General features: G+C 37.7%; 1 protein-coding gene across 1 annotated transcript in view; it reads right to left on the bottom strand.

Moving 5' to 3' along the window:
• Nucleotides 1–20,276, bottom strand: part of Slc25a13 (solute carrier family 25 member 13) — a 160,862-nt gene that overhangs the window by 84,881 nt on the left and 55,705 nt on the right. Inside the window, exon 4 of the mRNA XM_042684629.1 lies at nucleotides 13,171–13,286. Within this exon, the coding sequence (XP_042540563.1) occupies nucleotides 13,171–13,286 (116 nt within the window). The remainder of the gene's footprint in view (nucleotides 1–13,170; nucleotides 13,287–20,276) is intronic.

Genomic DNA, 20,276 nt, shown 5'->3' with positions numbered 1-20,276 from the left:
AGAGCTAAGAGTATGTACCCAAGTATAACCCACAAGAAATAATCCAACAGCAACCTGTGATCAAGCTAAACTGCAAGGATCCCAAAGCAAAAATAACGTAATTTTTTTAAAGGAAGGCATGGCAGTGGAAGAGAAAAACATCTTAAAACAGACAAAACTGATTGTAGGCCATGATGTCTATTAATGATTTACTTAGAAAGTTAAGGGTTTTGTTTTGCTTTATGTTTGTTTTGGACACTAGTAATGGAATTTGAACTCAGGGCCTGCACACTGCCCTTTAGCTTTTTCTGCTCAATGCTAGCTCTCTAACACACTCCACTTTAAGTTTTTTGTGATTAATTAGAGAGAAGAGTTTCATGGATTTTTCCTGCCTAGGGTGGCTTCAAACTACAATCCTCAGATCTCAACCTTCTGAGTAGTTAGGATTACAGACATATGCTACCAGCACCCAAATTGCAAGGGAGTTCTGTGTGAAAAAGGTTGAATTCTTTGGAAGTAAATCAAGAGTTCAGGTACAGTGCTTTAACCTAAAGCCCTGTGGGTCCCTAAGGCATGACAGATCCTGTTCCAAGGAGTCACAGACACTGACATCATCGGCCAGCAGCAAATATTATTATTTTCAAATCCTCAAGACTTGATGCTACATTTATAGTGAAGGAAAGTTTGCTCTGGGTAGAACAGTTGGCCATGGGACTCCACCTTGCAGAAAGAGAGGCCCAGAATTGTCATTTACCACTTGGCCCAAGTTCTACGAAGTTTATCCTGCTCTCCTCTGACCTATCTAAAAGAATCATTGTTCTCAAGATTGCCAAGGTATTCTAATGGCACAACTAAATGATGAGCAAAAAATGGAAGGGTTTTTACTAGAGGAAATATACCAAAATTTCTATTCATTTCACAGCTAATAAAATTAAAATATTAAATTTTGCTACTCTGGAAAACTCACACATGTTCTGCAAAAATATTTTATAGACTCATAAGTCTCCAAATACTTCCTGTTCTAGTAAGTCATTCTGGGGTGTTCATTTTCTAAAATATTTGCCTTCAGGCTCATAAATAGAACCAACATCTATAAACCAAATAAATAAACACAATGGGTTCCTGGCATTCCCACCTTACTTTGAAAGACATTAAACGAGCACCTCAGGTTAATATCCTTTACTCCTCATAGGAGGCAGGAATAGGTTTCACACTTAGCATGTGATTGTTTTAAGATTTCTCCAGGCTTTGTGAAGCAATGTTAGGCAAGATACTCCTTTTAGCTTATGCTTGGAAAAATTAGGAATGAAAAACAAAATAGTTTTCCTAATTAATTCAGCTCTATACTTTATACTCTATTTCCATAAGGTTTACTATGAGGGAATCCCAGAAGTGAAATTTACTGTTGTCCTATCACTAAGCACTTAACATTTCTAGATATTTTCAAACATACTCTGCATTCCTGAAAAGGAAAAGAGAAAACCTAAAATATGTTTAGCCTTTTTGATTAGTCCAGAATAATCCATAACTCACCAGTTGAGAGCTTTCAAATAATCACTCTTTGACAGATCTAAAAAGGAAGTCTTACCAGATCTAAAACATAAGGCCTTAAAAATCTTGTCCTCAATTAGGAGCCTGTGGCTCATGCTCATGGCTGAGATCTAAGGATCTTAGTGTGAAGCCAGTCCAGTCAAGAAAGTCTATGAGCTCTTATCTCCAATTAACCACCAAAAAGTAGTGAAGATGTAAGTACTAGAGTGCTAGCCTTGAGCAAATAAGCTAAGGAACAGTACCCTGGCTCTTAGTCCAAGCACACACACAAATCATCTCTATCATTATCAGCAGCAGCAGCAGTAGCAGAAGCAGCAGCAGCTTGCTCCTAGACTGAGGTCATACAGGCCATGAAGCAGAACAGAATTAATACTAGAATGTGAATGTAGCACTAGATATGTATTGATGTTATAAATATCATGCTTCTCTGTTAGCTTAGCCACTCTTGTTGAAAGTGAAAAGAAATTGATGTTTTCATCTTTTAAAGTATGATCCATGTTATTCTACTGCGCCAAACTATTATGCTTGGAAGGCATATTGCTCTCCTAAAATCACCAATTATGGGTGGTATTATTCAAGGCAAGACTTCACCAAAGAAGCTTAAGGTTCCTTTATTTATGAGACTTTCTCCACAAATATTTCTAGCTAAAAAGCCTACTGACATTGTGTGTGTGTGTGTGTGCGTGTTATAATAACACAATTACAAAAAGGCAACAGTATCTTTCCTAAAGTTAACTTCAAAAAGCCAACTGATTTCTCAGGTTAATGAATTGCCTATGTATACTGTGGAAAGAGTTGGGACTTTTAAAAGTTGAGTCACAGGTAAAATATTCTTGCAAACAGAAAATCTAAGGAACTGACTAAAAATTCATTAGATCACTGAAAGCTGTTGATCAATAAGAGGTTTGGGAGCTTCGGAGAGAAAGCTCTAGAAATGATGGTGCTGACTAAGATAGAGTATATGCATATTTCAGTGTTATAGGAAGCCTTTTGGTGCAATTAATACACACCAAAAAAATATAAAAATGAATGACAGCAAAGAAGGGCATGCTCCTATGAAGGAGATGTGTGCCAATGAAGCAGGGATGATATTTGTAGTTCTAAATTAGGAAATGATTGATTAGACATGGTACCAAAAATAGAAGCAACAAGAGGAAAAAGAAACACATAGGAATTTATCAAAATTAAAGCTTTTCTATTCCAATGAAGACCATGGGGAAAGTTATTCTACAGATTAGCAGAAAAAATTTATAACTACGTATCTGATAAGGAGCCCTACAATATACAACAAATTTCACAACTCATTAATGAAAAGAAAATAAAGGTTAAGATGAGCAAAGGATATAAGTAGATATTTTTCCTTAAAAGAAAGGAAATGACCAATAAGTATATGAAAAGACACAATATCATTAGCTATCAGGGAGCTAAAAATCAAAGCCACAATGAAGTGACACCTCCCCCAACTAGGATGGGTAGAAAGGAAAGAGAAACTATAACAAGGACTGGTGAGGATATGAAGCAACTGGAACTCTCACTGCAGAGAATAAAATGGTACAGCCACTTTGGAAAGCAGACAAGCAGGTCATCAAAACCAAATTCATAATTATTCTAAGCTAAATCCTCAAAGAAAGTTGTGGTTGTACCCTAAAGGAAACAATATTCCACCCTGCTGATGCAGTTAACAACAGCTTATATGGCCATATCTTTTAAGCAGGGAGCAGAAGACGAACTGTTCAATTTGCAAGATAAGTAACATATGACCTATGAATTTCTTCTCGAGTTACCTATTCATGAGAAAGTAAAACACATGTGCATAACATGTTGCTATCATTGTCACAGGAACATTATTCATAACATTCTCAAAGTGGAAACAACCTATATACTCATTAATTGGCAGGTACTAGTAAACAAAATGTGGCATATCCATATAATGGTCTATAATCGTATCAATAAGAAAAGGAATGATAGCATGCTAGTGTGTGGAAGAACCTTGAAAACAAGTGTAATTAGGCTTGGAGGAAATGCTGAGAATAACTAAACTCCTTCAGACAGAAGGCAGATCAATGGTCGCCTAAGGACTGTAGGGACCAAAGAAAATGAAAGTGGGGTACCAAAGAAAGTGTGACGGCTGAAGTCTGGGTTCTTTGAAATTCTGATGAAACTGTTCTAATATGCAAAGCGGAGATAGTTACTGTATTTACTGCTGTAGGATATTCTACAGAAAAACTGTGGAAATGCACTGATTTATATAGCTTTCATGGGTAAATAAAGCCACTTTAAAATAAGTCAGAAACTGCCAGAGATTCCCAGCTTACTGTTATCCTGGGCAAATTGCTTACTATGACTTAATGAACATGATCTTTACAATGGGAAAAAAATCTTTTTCTCAGAGTGTTATTATGGAGCTAAGTATGCTTATATGATGTTCCATACATAGCAGGTGACCATTAAATGATGATACTCCAAAATGGAAAGTGTTCATTATACTGCAAATTATTATTTGGGCACCAAATATTTACAAATGATATTTTTTTTAAAAAAGAGTCACAGTATGATTTATAAATCTGATAAGTTTATACATCTTTCAAAAGACGATAATTTTCCACAAATATTTAAAATACATCCTTCCCTGAGCACATATACTAAAATTTTGAATGGAAAGTGATTTAAAAAACTAAGTAATTTTCTATTATGTTTCTTAAAGTACAAAATTAAGAAAGATTAAGAACCTCCACTCTCTACTTTGAAGATCTTTCAGATACTAGAAATATCTAATTGGCAAATTACTTGCACATGCCATTAAGTGGTTAGACTGAATTTGTTTTTACAAATTCTACTGGCTCTTATTCCTTAACCTTCACCACTATAATCTGAAATCATCAAGGTCTTCACTTATGCAAATGCTAACTTTCTACATTTTTGTTTCCATACAGAATAACTAAATTAATTCATTTTAATTTCTAAAAGATTCACATTTTGAAGCTGCACATCAATGAAAATGAGTTTCTCATTAAAATAAAAAAAGATTCATCAAGCTATATTATTTCAAACACTAAACCATAATACCTCTGTGGATCCTGAAACTTGTATTAGTACAATAAACACAAAAAGGATGTTTTTGTAAAACACAAAAGTAACCCCTCAGAGAGGCAGGAGGAGAGCAGCAGAATGGCTCCCCTTTATCTCTGAATAGCTTCATACTTTTTCTAAGCTAAATCCTCAAAGAAAGTTGTGGTTGTGCCCTAAAGGAAACAATATCCCACCCTGCTGATAGAGTTAACAACAGCTTATATGGCCATGTCTTTTAAGCAGGGAGCAGAAGACAAATTGTTGAATTCGCAAGTTAAATAACATAATGGAGTAAGTGGATGCAGACCTATCTCCTGCCACATACTCCAATATCAAGGTTGCCATTTCAAACCCTTTTGACAAGTGCCTTTTTTATTAATCACAGTTAAGGGTCTGAAGAGGAAAGAAGTATTCTGGCTACAATTGAGATTCATTCAGGGAAGTTCTAGGAAGAAAATGGGTGCCATTAAAACAGAGTAAGCACAGCATAAGCACTTTACATTCAAACTGAGTTTTCTATGAGACACTGTACATTTTTTATTACTATTCTGAGCATTTAGGTACAGTAGTGATAAGTATGTCTCAAGAAGTAAGCACACACACACACACACACACACACACACACACACACACACACACAGTCAAACTGAGCTGAATATTATATTGAAGTCACATATGATATTAGTGTTATATAAAAATTAAGGCTAATTTAACCTAAGATTTAGGTAGTAATCTTTAAGATCTGTTTGTAGAGAAAGACAAAGCTACCCTGATTGAAGGTCATGTGGCATGATGGAAAGAACAATATCCTTCTAATATCAGAAGACTTATTTGTATTTCCTATGAAACCAGTCAACTTTCCCCCTCTGGGCCTGTTCCCTTACATAAAAAAAGAAATAAACTACACCAGCCATTGTTCATCTGATGTATGTTTAACATGAAAAGCTGTTTAAACATTCTCGTACCCAAACACTTTGAATCTGCAATGGAGCCAGGGTGCCCTGTTCTAACAAAACACAGTTGTAACTAACATCCCGGTGCTATTACATTGAGAATCTATGATCCACCTCACTGGTAAGAATCCAGTTCAAAAATTTGGTAGATCTACAGATCCTCTACACAGCATGTTAAGTCGTGCAGTAAAAGAAGATGGAAAAAAAATAGTAAAGGGCAGCACCTATTTAGCATAAGACATTAATCATCTATCACGTACATTAACTCAATCAACAGGAGAGAGACCAGCTGAGATGTTTTCAATCTACTTGTTAGAAAAAGTACTTCTAATTGAGTAGAATAAGTCATTAGCAGCCCTTCATCATATCAAAAGTAGGTCAGCTAAAATGGGGTTAGTCAGAAAGCAGACTGTGGTCATTCTCCAGAGGTACTTGCTTTAATCATCTGTTGTGTTAATTATTGTTAACTTACACCAGCATTAAAGGAGACTTCACAGCTTTGAAATCCTTAAAGCAGTACAAAGAATCCTAATTCATTCTGTAAATGCAAGTATAATATCTATATTGTTTAAGAAAGCAATTTCCCAAGCTGGTTTCCTTCGACGGATGTTATCAAAAATAATTTTCTTACAAAAGCATTAACATACATTTAACCCTACTTAAATGCTTCAAGAGCAGATGTACTACAAATGCACACCCACAGTGATCCCATATTAGTATGAAACTGTTTTATTTCAATTAAAATGTCTAACTATCCACCCCCAACATATATCTAAACTGTAATTTTCTCTGAGAACTTCCAATATGTTCATGATTTTGTTTCCTTTATCAACCTATCAGAGCAAAAACTGCCTTGCAACTGTTGGAAGAAATCAGTCATTAGCAGTAAGATTACAGCAAATTTTCCAATTTAGAAAAACTGTATTTTTATCTCTCTCTCATACTGAAAGAATAATAGCATAATTTTACTATTTTTAAATGAGCTGTACAGTTTAAGATAGTCAAATTTTCCCAGGGCTTCATGTCTCAGGATTTAATGTTAGCAACTTTCTGTTCTCTACTTCTTCATTTCTATGATCATGTTCTCTTTGCCCTTCATCTTGCACTCTTGAATGCATACACACACACACATACACACACATATACACACACACAAACAGACACACACACATTTGAGGGCAGGAGCCCCCAATCTAGCTTTTCCACACCTTGCCAGCCTTCCTGAGAAGTTAACCTTCAGGCAGTAGTTAACTAAGGACTGACTTCACATAGCTATTGTGATTTACTCTTCAATTGACATTCTTCCACCTTCTCAACAGGACTGCCTCTTTTTTTTTCCTCCCTATTTTTAAAATGGAGTGATGAAGTAGCAAAAAGTACAATATTTTAGCCATTTGAGCATGGATGATTCTCAAATTATCCCACCAACTGGAAGTGCTCTCTGATACTACTATCTTTCAAAATTGAAGCCATTATGGTCAATCGTGCAAATCCGTATTTAGCTTTTTCGTAAATAGTGGATTTTTGACCCAATGAACTGGAACAGCTTCTGAACAATCTCTAGGATCTCTGACAAGATGCTCAGTATGAAGTCAGGATTGTTGTCAAAGTTGAGGAATTTACTTTCAAAACTCACACTGTTCCAATTTGGAATTCTTACCTCTGTTAGAACATAAGCATATGTAAGAAAGCGTACTTAGGTACCTCTACCTTAGAATAAAATCTACTGTAGATTAAATAACACACTGTTTTTGTGAAATGTCAAATTAAAAATCAATATCAACAACTTCTTCAAATAATATCCCTTCTGGATCACGATGCCGGACTTCAAACTCTACTATAGAGCCATAATAACAAAGACAGACTAGTACTGGCACAAAAACAGACCTAAAGACCAATGGAATAGAAGATCCAGAAATAAAACCAAAAGCCTACAGTCAGCTGATATTTGACAAAGGAGCCAAAGACATACAGTAGAAGAAGCACAACCTCTTCAACTACTGGTGCTGGGAAAACTGGGCAGCCACATGCAGAAAACTAAAAGTGGACCCTAGCCTGTCACCATGCACCAACATCAACTCAAAATGGATTAAAGACTTTAACATCAAACCTAAATCTCTGAAACTACTGCAGGATAGAGTAGGAGAGACACTTGAACTTATAGGCACAGGCAGGAACTTCCTGAACAGAGTCCCAAAGTCACAACAAATTGGAGAGAGACTCGACAAATGGGATTACCTTAAAATAAAGTTTCTGCACAGCTAAAGTCATAGCAACCAAGCTAGAAAGACAACCAACTAACTGGGGAAAAAATATATACCAGCAATATATCAGACAAGGGGTTAATATTCAGTATATACAGGGAACTCAAGAAACTAATTCCTCCCAAACCCAACAAACCAATTACTAAATGGGCAAGGAAACTAAAGAGAAACTTCTCAGAAGAGATAAAAATGGCAAAGAAACACACATGAGGAAATGTTCACCATCCCTGGTTGTGAAGGAAACGCAAATAAAGACAACCCTGAGATACCACCTTACCCCAGTCAGAATGGCCCGTATCCTAAAGTCAGCTAACAATAAACGCTGGAGGTGATGCAGAGAAAGAAGAACCCTATTACACTGCTGCAGTGTACACTTAAACAATCACTTTGGAAAGCAGTCTGGAGGGTCCTCAGAAAGCTAAATATGGACCTCCCCTATGACCCAGCCATACCACTTCTGGGCATCCATCTTGAATAACAGGAACCAGTATACAAGGACACATGTACCTCCATGTTTATTGCAGCACTGTTCACAATAGCCAGGATATGGAAACAACCCAGATGCTCCACCACAGATGAATGGATGGAAAAATTGTGATATCTATACACAGTGGAATATTATGCAGCCACTAGAAAGGACAAAATAATGGCATTTGCAGGGAAATGGATGGAACTAGAAGAAATTATGTTGGGTGAGGTAAGCCAAGAGCAAAGAGACAAACAGCACATGGTCTCCCTGATAAGTGGATATTAAATCCAAAACCTAAGGAGACAAGACTTGAGAAACAAAGGACCTCCACTCATTTGGTCTAATCACTACTAAATAACCCCATGCTGCTAATCATATGTATGGTATATATGTGCACACCAGAGGGAAAGTAGGAGGAGGACACAGAACTAGAGGGAATCAGGGAAAAACATACAACAGTGGGACCCATCAGTTGCACTGGACATTGACCAAAATGAACTAAGCAACCCAATGGCAGTGATGGGAGGGAGGGAACAAGTAGGAAAGAGGAAACAGCTTATGCTAGGCAAAACAAAAGAAATGTACACACCACCCAATGTGGAAGAAATAACTGTATTGTCAAAGCTCATAGAACTCATAAACTTTATAGACCATGATAGACAACTTGCCCCATGAAAGTTAGAATGTGTTTTTGACTTTAACTAAGCATCACTATCCCACAATACTGTGAAATTTGTGAAATTATGTAATCACTTAATCACAATAAAGAATTTGCAAAAAAAATAATAATGTCTCTTCTGACTCTTAGCTATTTCACTTTGTTCATTGTAATGAAAAAGATCTTAAAGAAGTTAAATTAAGAGGAAAATAGGTAATGCATTATCCAAGTAAAAAGTTTACATTTCAAGAAAGTGCTATCATACAGAACCCAATTTCAATTCTCAAGTAAATCCACTAGACAAAAGTAGGACCAAATCCTATACTAGTACTGAGCTTAGGCTACTAATTAGGATAACTACAGATACAACCAATGAGGTATCAATAAATAAAGATAAGTATTGTTTCAATTAGCCTCATGATAAGACTGATCATAATACATGTCAAATATATCACCAGTTTCATTAATTATGGTTAATGACTATTAAATATATTAACTACAGTTTAATAACAAAGTTGTTATTACTAACAGGTTGATTAAATACACACTAAATACATATCCTTTTAAGCCCTGCTTCAAACATTTCTCTTTTCATAAAAACCCAACACATAAACAGATAAACAGAGTGTTTTCTCTCAACTTGCATGAAATGTAAGGCTGGGGAAGGCTTTCTAGTCTTCCCTGTGATTCAAGAAATGGTCCCAGGGAACCATTAGTACAGTGTGAAAACAAGGCTCACCCTACAGTCTCCACTGTTAACTGAGCTAATACGGGGAGTAAAAGAAGAGATACTTCCTCTCTTACCACTTCAAGTTCACTCTTCCCAAAGATGCACTCTAAAGAAGGCAACTTCCCAAATCACTAAGGGCCATTCTTGAACAGACTTGTAAAAGTTGCTGAGGAAAAGAACTGGGAAAATCAGCATTACCTGTACTTTAAAATAGCTCAAATAGGCAGATAATTAACTTATACATCTAGAATTTGACTCTGAATAGTTTGAGTTTACAGGACCAGTACTGACTAGTTTTATCTGCTTTATTATACAACTGTGAGGTGTTTTCTTTCTCTTCCACTGCATCATGAGTCTTCTAGAAAATGCTGCTAGCTTCTTCTTAAGCTCCCTGCTGTCTAAAAGACTCTGACCCAAACTGCCATGCTCTTCGTATGACTTTATTTACTTGGATAAATGGTTCAGCCAGGTACCAGTGGCTTAAGCCTCTAATCATACCTACTCAAGAAGCTCAGATTTGAAGATGGTGGTTTGAAGCCAGCCCTGACAGGAAAGTCCATAAAATTCTTATCTCCAATTAACAACCAAGAAAAGTCAAAAAAAGGAGTTGTGGCTAATTGGCCTTGAACAAAAAAGGTCCAGAACAGTGTCCAGACCCTGAGTTCAAGCACCAGGCCCAGTACCAAAAGAAAAAAAGACTGATACATGTATCTATGACATTTAATGATTTTCCCCCTACCATATGAAAAATAATAGAAGTGAGATACTTATCTGTAATTTCATAGTCACTTAAGTATCTTAGTCTATGAATTTTTCTTTCCATCTATTCCTAAGTAGGGATTAATGGCTCATTTTATGATGCCTATAAGGTAAGGACCCAATTGGCTTATCATAAAATATGCAGGTAGACAACGTGTTGTTATTTGGTAAGACAGGAATAAGTTACCTTTAGAAGACAGGGTAGTTGGAGAAGTGCTTTTGTCTGCAAGAGTCATATGGAATTGATGACAATCAGAATGTTAGCTCTTGGAATATGCCTTCAGAGAAGGGACAGTGTTTAACCTAAAGCAGAGTATGAGCAAACTACTAACTGGCCAGAAGCTAAACAACAAATTGAAAGGTCTTTCTAGGAAAAAGAATAGAAAAAGGAGAACTAACAAAAAAAAAAAAAAAGGAAATCCTCTCTGCTTTCAGGCTCTTTATTACACTGTGATTACTTTTACAGAGGTCTTTTGTTTCTCAGATAATATGTGGTAGATCCTTTCACATAGGGCAGCTATTTACAGATGGGGAAAATAAAGCTCAGAAAGCTGAAAAGATTTGTCCCTCAAAGCTGGTAAGAAATTGGGAAGAAAATCTCAGACCACTGGTGCACTCTAAATTCACTGTTGACTCTTATAGCCTACTTCTATATCCGCCCTTTCAACCATAGTACCATACATCTTTGCCTCTCCCTGGACTGGGAAACGTCTGTGTCATTACTCCATTAAGGCCCATGGTATGTCTGCTGCCACCCACATTCCTTGATACTTTGCCCTGTGGATAAGTAGCAAGGAAAATATCTGAATCCCATTCCTAGGTCCTCTTAACCCTCAACCAGATGCTTTTCACTCGCAGTACCTCTGTGCTGAATCCACAAAGTAACATGATTGCATCATTTTTATCAAACTGACCTCCACACCCCCATAAGCTCCAGGTTCATTGACTACTTGAAGCTGATATTGGAACTTTTCTTTGTTTCAGTTCTGGGGATGAACCCGGGGGCCTTATTCACCACAGGCAAGTGAGCTACATCCCCTAGTCCATTAGTGGCATTTTCTAAATTGGCTTTCCACTAAAAAATTGTTGTTACAGTCATGCTAAAAGGAATTAAGTGATAGAAAAAGAAATAAACTGAAGTTAATCTAAGGATCTTCCCATATTAAATAATGGGAAGCATCAGAGCTTCTAGAAAGAAGCACATAATCTTCTGCCTTTGCCCTAGCTGATCTTACCTTGAATAACTCTGTTATGTCAAGTGAGAATGGAGGAGTGGGGGTGGAGGACAAGGTTGGCATGATAAATCTGTTATATATCTTTTTCTTTACTTTCCTTTTTTATTCCTTTCATACTGGAGTTTAATCTCAGGGTCTTATCCTTGCTCAGGTGGCACTCTATCACTTGAGTCAAGCCTCCAGCCCAGCTTCTAACTTGTAATGTTTTGGAGATGGAATCACCCAAAATTAGACCAGCCCACGCTGGTCTAAAATAATGATCCTTCCATTCTTTGTCCCACATGAACCATAGGTGATGACTGTCAAACTATCTTGCACATTATTTAGTTATTATCTTCATTTTTTAATAAAATAAAATAAAATAAGGACTTCAGAGGATAATTAACTGGGCTCAGAAACAGTGCTGAAAGTGATTCAGTCTCTATAAAGTCAGAACATTAGGCATATTAAAGCATCAAATAAGACTGAGAGGACTGCACAAATTGGAAAAGACTTTTAAAACAGACTCATTTACTGTTTCCCTTGAAAGCCCAATCAAGATGCCACAAATCATTCATGAGCAATATATTTCATGTTCAGGGGCACAGGCAACATGCACTGGGCACCATGGAGTCCAAGGAAAACGTGGTGCTTTCTGACACCTACCATCGTTAGGCAGCTTCTCTCAAGAAGAATCACTGTCCCACCACATCCTAATCTTCTAAGCACTTAATCTTTTCAGTGTTTTCTTGAGATTTAGCACTAATTCCAATGAAGATGTTTTTGTCTTTCCAAAATAAAGGCTGAACTGCCCTCCCCAAACAGGACACACACACACACACACACACACACACACACACACACGTGTGAACCATACATATGTGGTGCCTCTAAGAACAAACTGTGCCACCTGGACAAAGGAGGACAGGAAGAGCTGGGTATACAATAATTGCTGGTTGTAGGTAGGACGTAAGGTTCTGCAAAAGCAAACCAATGAAAGAGAAGGAAATGTGCTGTTTGGCTGTCACATTCTATTCTGCAAAAGGTGTCATGCCACATAGTAACCAACCTGAAGCTAAGCCTGAGTAACAAACTAAGCCAAATACTTATATGAACTGGAGCCCGAACATCAAGCTACATTTTTTTAAACAAATACACTGCTGGATGCTGGTGGTTCATGTTTGCAATACTAGCTAACCATGAGGCTGAGATCTGAGGATTATGTTTCAAATCTAGCCAGGCAGAAAAGTCCATGAGACTCTTATCTCCAATTAACAAGCGAAACACAAGAAGTAGAAATATGGCTCAAATAACAGAAAGCCAGTTTTGTGAGAAACAGCCAAGGACCTAAGGCAAGGACCTAAGCTCAAACCTTGGAATTGACACCAAGAAAAAAAAAAAAAGAAGAAAAAGAAGATGAAGGAGAATATGCTAACTTTGTAAAAGATGTTTTATTCCATTTTGAAAAAGGAAGGATCATACCAGTCTAATTTTGCACAGGTACTCACACACTCCCACTCTTACCAAAAGTAACTTCTCCTTTGCCAGCTTTGTCAAACAGCTGAAAGGCCACCATAAACAAAGCATCCGGGGCACACAGGACAGATTCAAATGCAACAAATTCTTGAAAGGATATTAATCTGCAATGCAAAATAAAGACAAAATCAGAAAAGCATATACAAACGTACAAGCATGGCAAAAATAAAAATGTCACTGTCAAAAAAGTAAAATTCAATGTTAAATACATTCATGAAGACAGTATTTCCTGGTACTCATAGAGGACTAAAAAAGCAATGTACAGAATCTAAGAGACATGACAAGTTTGACACATAGCAAACCACTAAAGACACCGATTATGAACAACAGTGTGTTTTCCAGTATCATTCATGCTGCATTCCTCCATCTTTGCTCAGGCATTTGTTAGATTCTCTAATTAAAGCTCAGATACTTTTTCATGTATTAATATATTTACTAATTTATTTAGTGCCAGTAATGTGGCTTGAACTCAAGGCCTGGAAGCTCTCTAGTTTTCTGGCTTAAGGCTAGTACTCACTTGATCCATACCTCCACTTCTGCCTTTTGGGTGGTTAATTAGAGATGACAGTCTCATGGACTTTCCTGACCAGACTAGCTTTGAATCTGAATCCTCAACTCCCAGCCTCCTGTGCTGCTAAGAAAACAGGCACACACCCTGGGCTTTCAGATAATTTAGATTAAGTAATAATTGAATGACAGCAGTACAAGAGCACTCTGTTACTCACCCATAATAAAATGAAAAAATGATTCACAGATAATCATCCATTATTGATCTCTACTGACCAGAAGTGAATTGAAGTAAGAAGATTAGAAGGGATTACAGATAAATTAGACATGAAATGTGACTTCAGGGGCTTCTAACCCAGTGTAACCCAGTGAGATAGTCAGCACTAGAACTACAAACAGTAAATGGGAGTCAAATCTGCAGACAAAAACTAATGATAGCAAATTTCTAGAAAAAAAATAATCAAAAGACTTAGTAGTAGAAACATAATTTAATGTGGGCCTTAAAGAATGTGTAAAATTTGCTGGACTCAAGTGGCTCACACCTATAATCCTACCTACTCATGAGGCTGAGATCAAAGCCAGCCCAGGCAGAAATATCTATGACACTTTATTTCCAATTAACCACCTAAAAGCCGGAAGTGGAGTTTGTGGCTCAAGTGGTAGAATGCTAGCTTTCAGTAAAAAAAAAAAAAAAAGCATCTCAGGGACAGATAGCACCCAGGCACTGAGTTCAAGCTGTAGGACCAACACACACACACACACACACACACACACACACACACACACACACACACACACACACACACACACACATCTAAGGCTATGCTTGACGTAGAGGGAAGAAAAAAAGGGCTAAGTATGTTTCTGAGAACACTTATATTACTTAGAAATATAAAGAGAATAAATTTTTACAGTGTCACTAATAGAATATCATCTGACTACAATAATGCTATAAAGAAGAGAAACATTCATGGTGTGTTCAACAGGGCACCTCAGTCTCATTCTCCAGTCAGAGCACATCCTATGCACGCATGGACCATTCAGGATAACAAATGTTTATCCTCCCCTCCACGCTCATCCTCTAAGCATCAATGTGAGAGCAAGTCCAAAGCACAGTGGGGGTGGGAGAGAAGCATTCTTGGCCTGAACTCAAAGAGCTCCCTCCCTGTTAAAGAGAAGACAGACAATCAAAGCACACATACCACACAGTGCGAGGTAAGTGTGGGGGAAAAAAGTAAAAGAAGCCACTAAGGAGGAGTGGTTTAGTCTCTCTGGAAGAAGGGCCAGGGAAGGTTTCATGGAAGCATGGCGTGAGTTTTTAAAGATGAGTAAGTCTTACAGATCTTCACTTCACATTTGAGAAAACTGAAACTGAAAGAAAATGATGACAAATTCAATGCAATGAAGTTCCCATTTACTGAGACAGAGAAAACAACCCAAAAGTTCATATGGAACAACAAAAGACCTCAAAGAGCCAAAGAAATTCCAGGCAAAAAAAGTAATATGAATGGCATCACAATCCCAGACCTCAAGTTCTACTACAGATTTATGATAACAAAAACAGCTTAGTATGGGCACAAAAACAGACCCAAAGATCAACGGAACAGACTAGAAGACCCAGAAACAAAACGATATACTTACAGTTATCTGATATTTGATAAAAGAGCCAAAGACAGAGTAGGAAAAAGATGGCCTTTTCAACAATTGGCTTTGAGAAAACTGGACATCCATATGCAGAAAACTAAAAGTGGATCCCTGTTTGCCACTAGCACAATATCAATTCAAAGTGAATCAAAGACCTCAAATGTCAGACCTGAAACGTTGAAACTACTGCAAGAGGGAGTAGGAGAAACAGTATAAGCAAAAACATTTTGAAGAGTCCCAGGGTCACTGCAGACAGGAGAGACACTTTGACCAATGGGATTATATCAAACTAAAAAATTTATGCAGGGCTGGGAATGTGGCTTAGTGGTAGAGTACTTGCCTTGCATGCATGAAGCCCTGGGTTCCATTCCTCAGTACTACATACACAGAAAAAGTCAGAAGAGGTGTTGTGGCTCAAGTGGTAGAGTGCTAGCCTTGAGCAAAAGAAGTTCAGGGACAGTGCCCAGGCCCAGAGTTCAAGGCCTAGGACTGGCAAAAAAAAAGTTTCTGCACAACAAAGGACATAGTTACTAAACTACAAGGAAAGTTAACAGACTGAGAGAGGATCTTTACCAGCAATCCATCAAACAAAAACCTAATATCTACCGGACACCAGTGGCTCACGCCTGTAATCCTAGCTACTTAGGAGGATGAGACCTGAGGATCACAGTTCAAAGTGAGCCCAGGCAGGAAAGTCCATCAGACTTTTATCTCCAATTAACCACCAGAAAACAGCGGCATTGTGGCTTAACTGGTAGAGCGCTAGCCTTAAACTTAAGAGGTCAGAGACAGCACCCAGGCCCAGAGTTCAAGCCCCATGACCAACAAAACAAAAAAAAAAACAACCTAATATCCAAAATATACAAAAGGAGCTCAAGAAAGTAACCTCTGTCAAACCTAACAAAACAATTACTAAATGGGCAAATGAACTAAGGAAAGGGCTAGGAAGGTGGCTCAGTGGTAGAGTGCTGGCCTCGCATGTAATGGGCGCTGGATTCGATTCTTTGGCACCACATAAACAGAAAAGGCTGGAAGTGGCGTTGTGGCTCAAGTGGTAGAGCATTATTAGCCTTGATCTGAAGAGCTGAGGGACAGTGCCCAAGCCCAGAGTTCAAGCCCCACGACTAATTTAAAAAAAAAAAAAAAAGGAACTAAGGAGAAACTTCTCAGAAGAGGAGGTAAGAATGGCAAAGAAATACATGAGGAAATGCTCAACATGCCTAGCCATAAAGGAAATGCAAATCAAAACAATTTTGAGATTCTATCTCACCCCAGGTAGACTGGCCAACATTGTGAATTCAAACAGCAAAATGTTGGTGGGAATGTAAATACAACCACTCTGGAGAGCATCCTGGAAGTTTCTCATAAAAACTAACCATAGATCTTCCTACAACCTGGCCATACTACTACTCTTAGGCATCTACCCGGAATGTTATCCTGCTTCCTCACCCCGTGCACCTGTGAGCAGATGCCACAACCCTGCAGCCCTACCATGCTGCCACCGGGGGAAGGACAACGCATGTGCAGAGGCAGCGCCTGGCTCCTGCAGAGGCACTAGGTGAGCGAAGAGAACCAGAAAAGAACCCCCAGCCCACCCCCTTGGTCCCCCAGTCTGAAGAAAGGCTTAAAAATCAAGAAAAAGGGCATCTTACCTCTCTCAGAATGACATGAAAACAATCTGAAGACTTTATATGTGGGAATACATTCTTTTCTGATAATCATACTATGGTTTAATAATCACAACTGGCCATTGAAGATGATGGTATTTTAAGCATGTTACTGATACAAAAAAGGTATGTAATTTGGTAATCTTGTTAGATACAAGCATTATACATCAATGTAGGAGGTATATAGATGAACCATGAAATCATAATGTATTACTGTTCATCAAGATCATTTTGGATTTTTAAGGTAATCTGACTAGAAGGCTATGCGAATAATTATATAGTACTTTAGTCACTTATGGCAGGATATCTAAAAACATCTATATTTTCATATAAACACAGTTCAGTCTTACTTTACAGATTTAATGGGTATTAGCATAAGTTGCAATGAAGACTAATCTTAATCAAGTTCAGACCTGGCTGGTGAGCTTACTCAGTTCCTTTTCCACTCCCAACTCCTGCAACTTCTTTTGACAATGTTATATGCCCTTTAAAAATAATCACACAAATATGACTAATTCTGTGAGTAAGGAAAAGTATTAGACTCCAACATTTATCTATGGCAACCAAAAATAGGACATGTGTCAGCCATCATGGAAGCAAATGCAGAAGTTCTATTTCATAGGACAACACTGCTCACAGTCTAGGGGGCAGTAGGTTTCTCCGCTACCAGAAACTTTTTTTGGCAAGTCACTTTAGTTTTTCAAAACATACTCCATCTGGAAGCAACTTTACAACTCCTTTAACTTCCAAAGAAAACAGTCTGAAGACTACATACTACTATAAAATACTGAGCCAAAAGGGAAAAGGATTAAAAGTGGACTGTATTTGTATACTGTTTACAGCAGTGTAAAAATAATGTATCTAACACATACAAGAAAAAAACACCAAAATGCTGGTGGTACTTTGTCATAACTTAACTAAATCCTTCTCATTCTCAACGTAGCAAAAGATAGCTACTAGCCTGGACATACTTAATATACACCAGAAAATACAGACTGACAACCCTTGTTATTATGGAAAAAGCAGTGAGACACATTTTAAAAAAAACTGAAGATAATGAATTTAGAGAGAAACATGAAGATAACTATTACACTGAGCGAAAGGAGGAGATGAAGAAAGTCTTACTAAATTTAGGAATACTCCCAAGGGGATGTGTGATCCAATGGACATCAGAACAGTCCTGGCACAGAGGGAAGATGCAACCAGGTGAACAAATAACATGTTTTGCCATAGGTGTAAGATATGACCAAGTATAGATCGTTTTGTGCTATTCGGGGTCTTTTATTGTTCCATATGAATTTTTGGATTTCCTCTTCTATTTCCTGAAGGACCAGTTGGAATATTGATAGATATCGCATTGAATTTGTAGATAGCCTTGGGAAGTATTGCCACTTTCACGATGTTGATCCTTCCAATCCAGGAGTGTGGGAGGTTTTTCCACTTTCTAAGCTTTGCTTTGATTTCCTTTTTCAAGTTTTTAAAGTTTTCATTGTAGAGGTCCTTCACTTCTTTGGTTAAGTTAATTCCTAGGCATTTAATTTTTTTGTGAGGCTACTAATAAACGAGTTTCTTCCCTGATTTTAGCTGCACTCTTCTCATTGTTGGCATGCAGAAAAGCCATTGATTTTTGATAAGAAAGCTAAAATAGAATGGAAGAAAGACAGCCTCTTCAATAAATGGGGCTGGCAAAATTGGTTAATCACCTGTAGAAAACAAAAGCTAGATCCTTATATATCACCCGACACCAGAATCAACTCCAAATGGATCAAAGACCTCAAAGTCAAAGCAGACACCCTGAAAACATTACAGGATGGAATAGGAGAAACACTAGGTCTCCTTGGCACAGGCCGAAATTTTCTTAATAGAGACCCAGAAACACAACAAATCAAAGAAAGGTTGGACAAATGGGATTGCATGAAGCTGCAGAGCTAGCAAGATCAATAGAAAGCCCATGGATTGGGAGAAGATCTTCACTACCAATACAATGGATAAGGGTCTCATATCTAAAATATACTTGGAACTCAAAAAATTAAATTCCCCAACAACAAAGCCTCAAAGAAACAACTGCCCAATAAATAAGTGGGTTAAAGACTTAAAGAGAAACCTCTCTGAAGAGGAAATAAGAATGGCCAATAGACACATGAAGAAATGCTCAACTTCTCTAGCCATAAAAGAAATGCAAATCAAAACAACATTGAGATTCCACCTCACCCCAGTTAGAATGGCTATAATCAAGAACTCTAATAACAACAGATGCTGGAAGAGATGTGGCTAAAAGGGAACTTTACTACATTGTTGGTGGGAGTGTAAACTTGTTCAACCACTTTGGAAAGCAGTATGGAGGTTCCTCAAAAGACTCCACATAGAGCTCCCCTATGACCCAGCAATCCCACTTTTGGGCATTTACCCAAATGATCACAAACAAGGCCATACTCAGGCTACCAGCACAACTATGTTTATCACAGCATTATTCACTGTAGCTAAGATATGGAACCAACCCAGATGCCCCTCAGTAGATCAACGGATCAAGAAAGTGTGTGTGTGTGTGTGTGTGTGTGTGTGTGTGTGTGTGTGTGTGTGTGTGTGTGTGTGTGTGTGTGTGTGTGTACACAATGCAATTCTATGCCTCCATTAGAAAGAATGATATTGTCCCATTTGCTAGGAAATGGAAAGACTTGGAAAAAATTATATTTAGTGAAGTAAGCCAGGCCCAAAGAAACATAGGTCCTATGGTTTACCTTACTTGTAATAATTAGTATATGTCTGGGACAAACAGAAAAGGTCAAAAGCTATACATATATATGACCAGATAAGATGAACCCCAAGATAGGGACATAAGTGGTTTTTTCTTTCTAGCTATTGTTTCTAACATATTTATAAGGTACCGTGTGATTTTTTTGTTGCTTTGTACGTTCCTCTTTCACGGTATAACCCCTGTTTTCACTGTATTTGATATTAGTATAATTTGTGGAGGGGAAGGGAGAAAAGAAAATGTGTAAATATGGATACAGGTTGACCGATTGTGACAATGCGATGTACAAGACACTGTTAAACATCGAACTTTACAATTTAGGTGGGGGGGAGGAAGGAGGGAGGGATGGAGAGGGGGGAATGTAGTTGTGGAGATGGGAGTTAAGGGATGGTAGGGGAAACACAAAGGAGGAGGCAACAATGCTTGATGTGAAATGTACTCATTACCTTGCTCATGTAACTGTAACCCCTCTGTACAGTATTTTCACAATAAAAAACTTATTTAAAATTTTTTAAAAAGCCACA

The sequence above is a fragment of the Dipodomys spectabilis genome, unplaced genomic scaffold (assembly GCF_019054845.1).
Source record: "Dipodomys spectabilis isolate Male_0828 unplaced genomic scaffold, ASM1905484v1 ptg000089l, whole genome shotgun sequence".
Taxonomy (NCBI): Eukaryota; Metazoa; Chordata; class Mammalia; order Rodentia; family Heteromyidae; genus Dipodomys; species Dipodomys spectabilis.
Note: the sequence above shows the minus strand (reverse complement) of the source record. Positions and strands in the feature narration are given on the sequence as shown.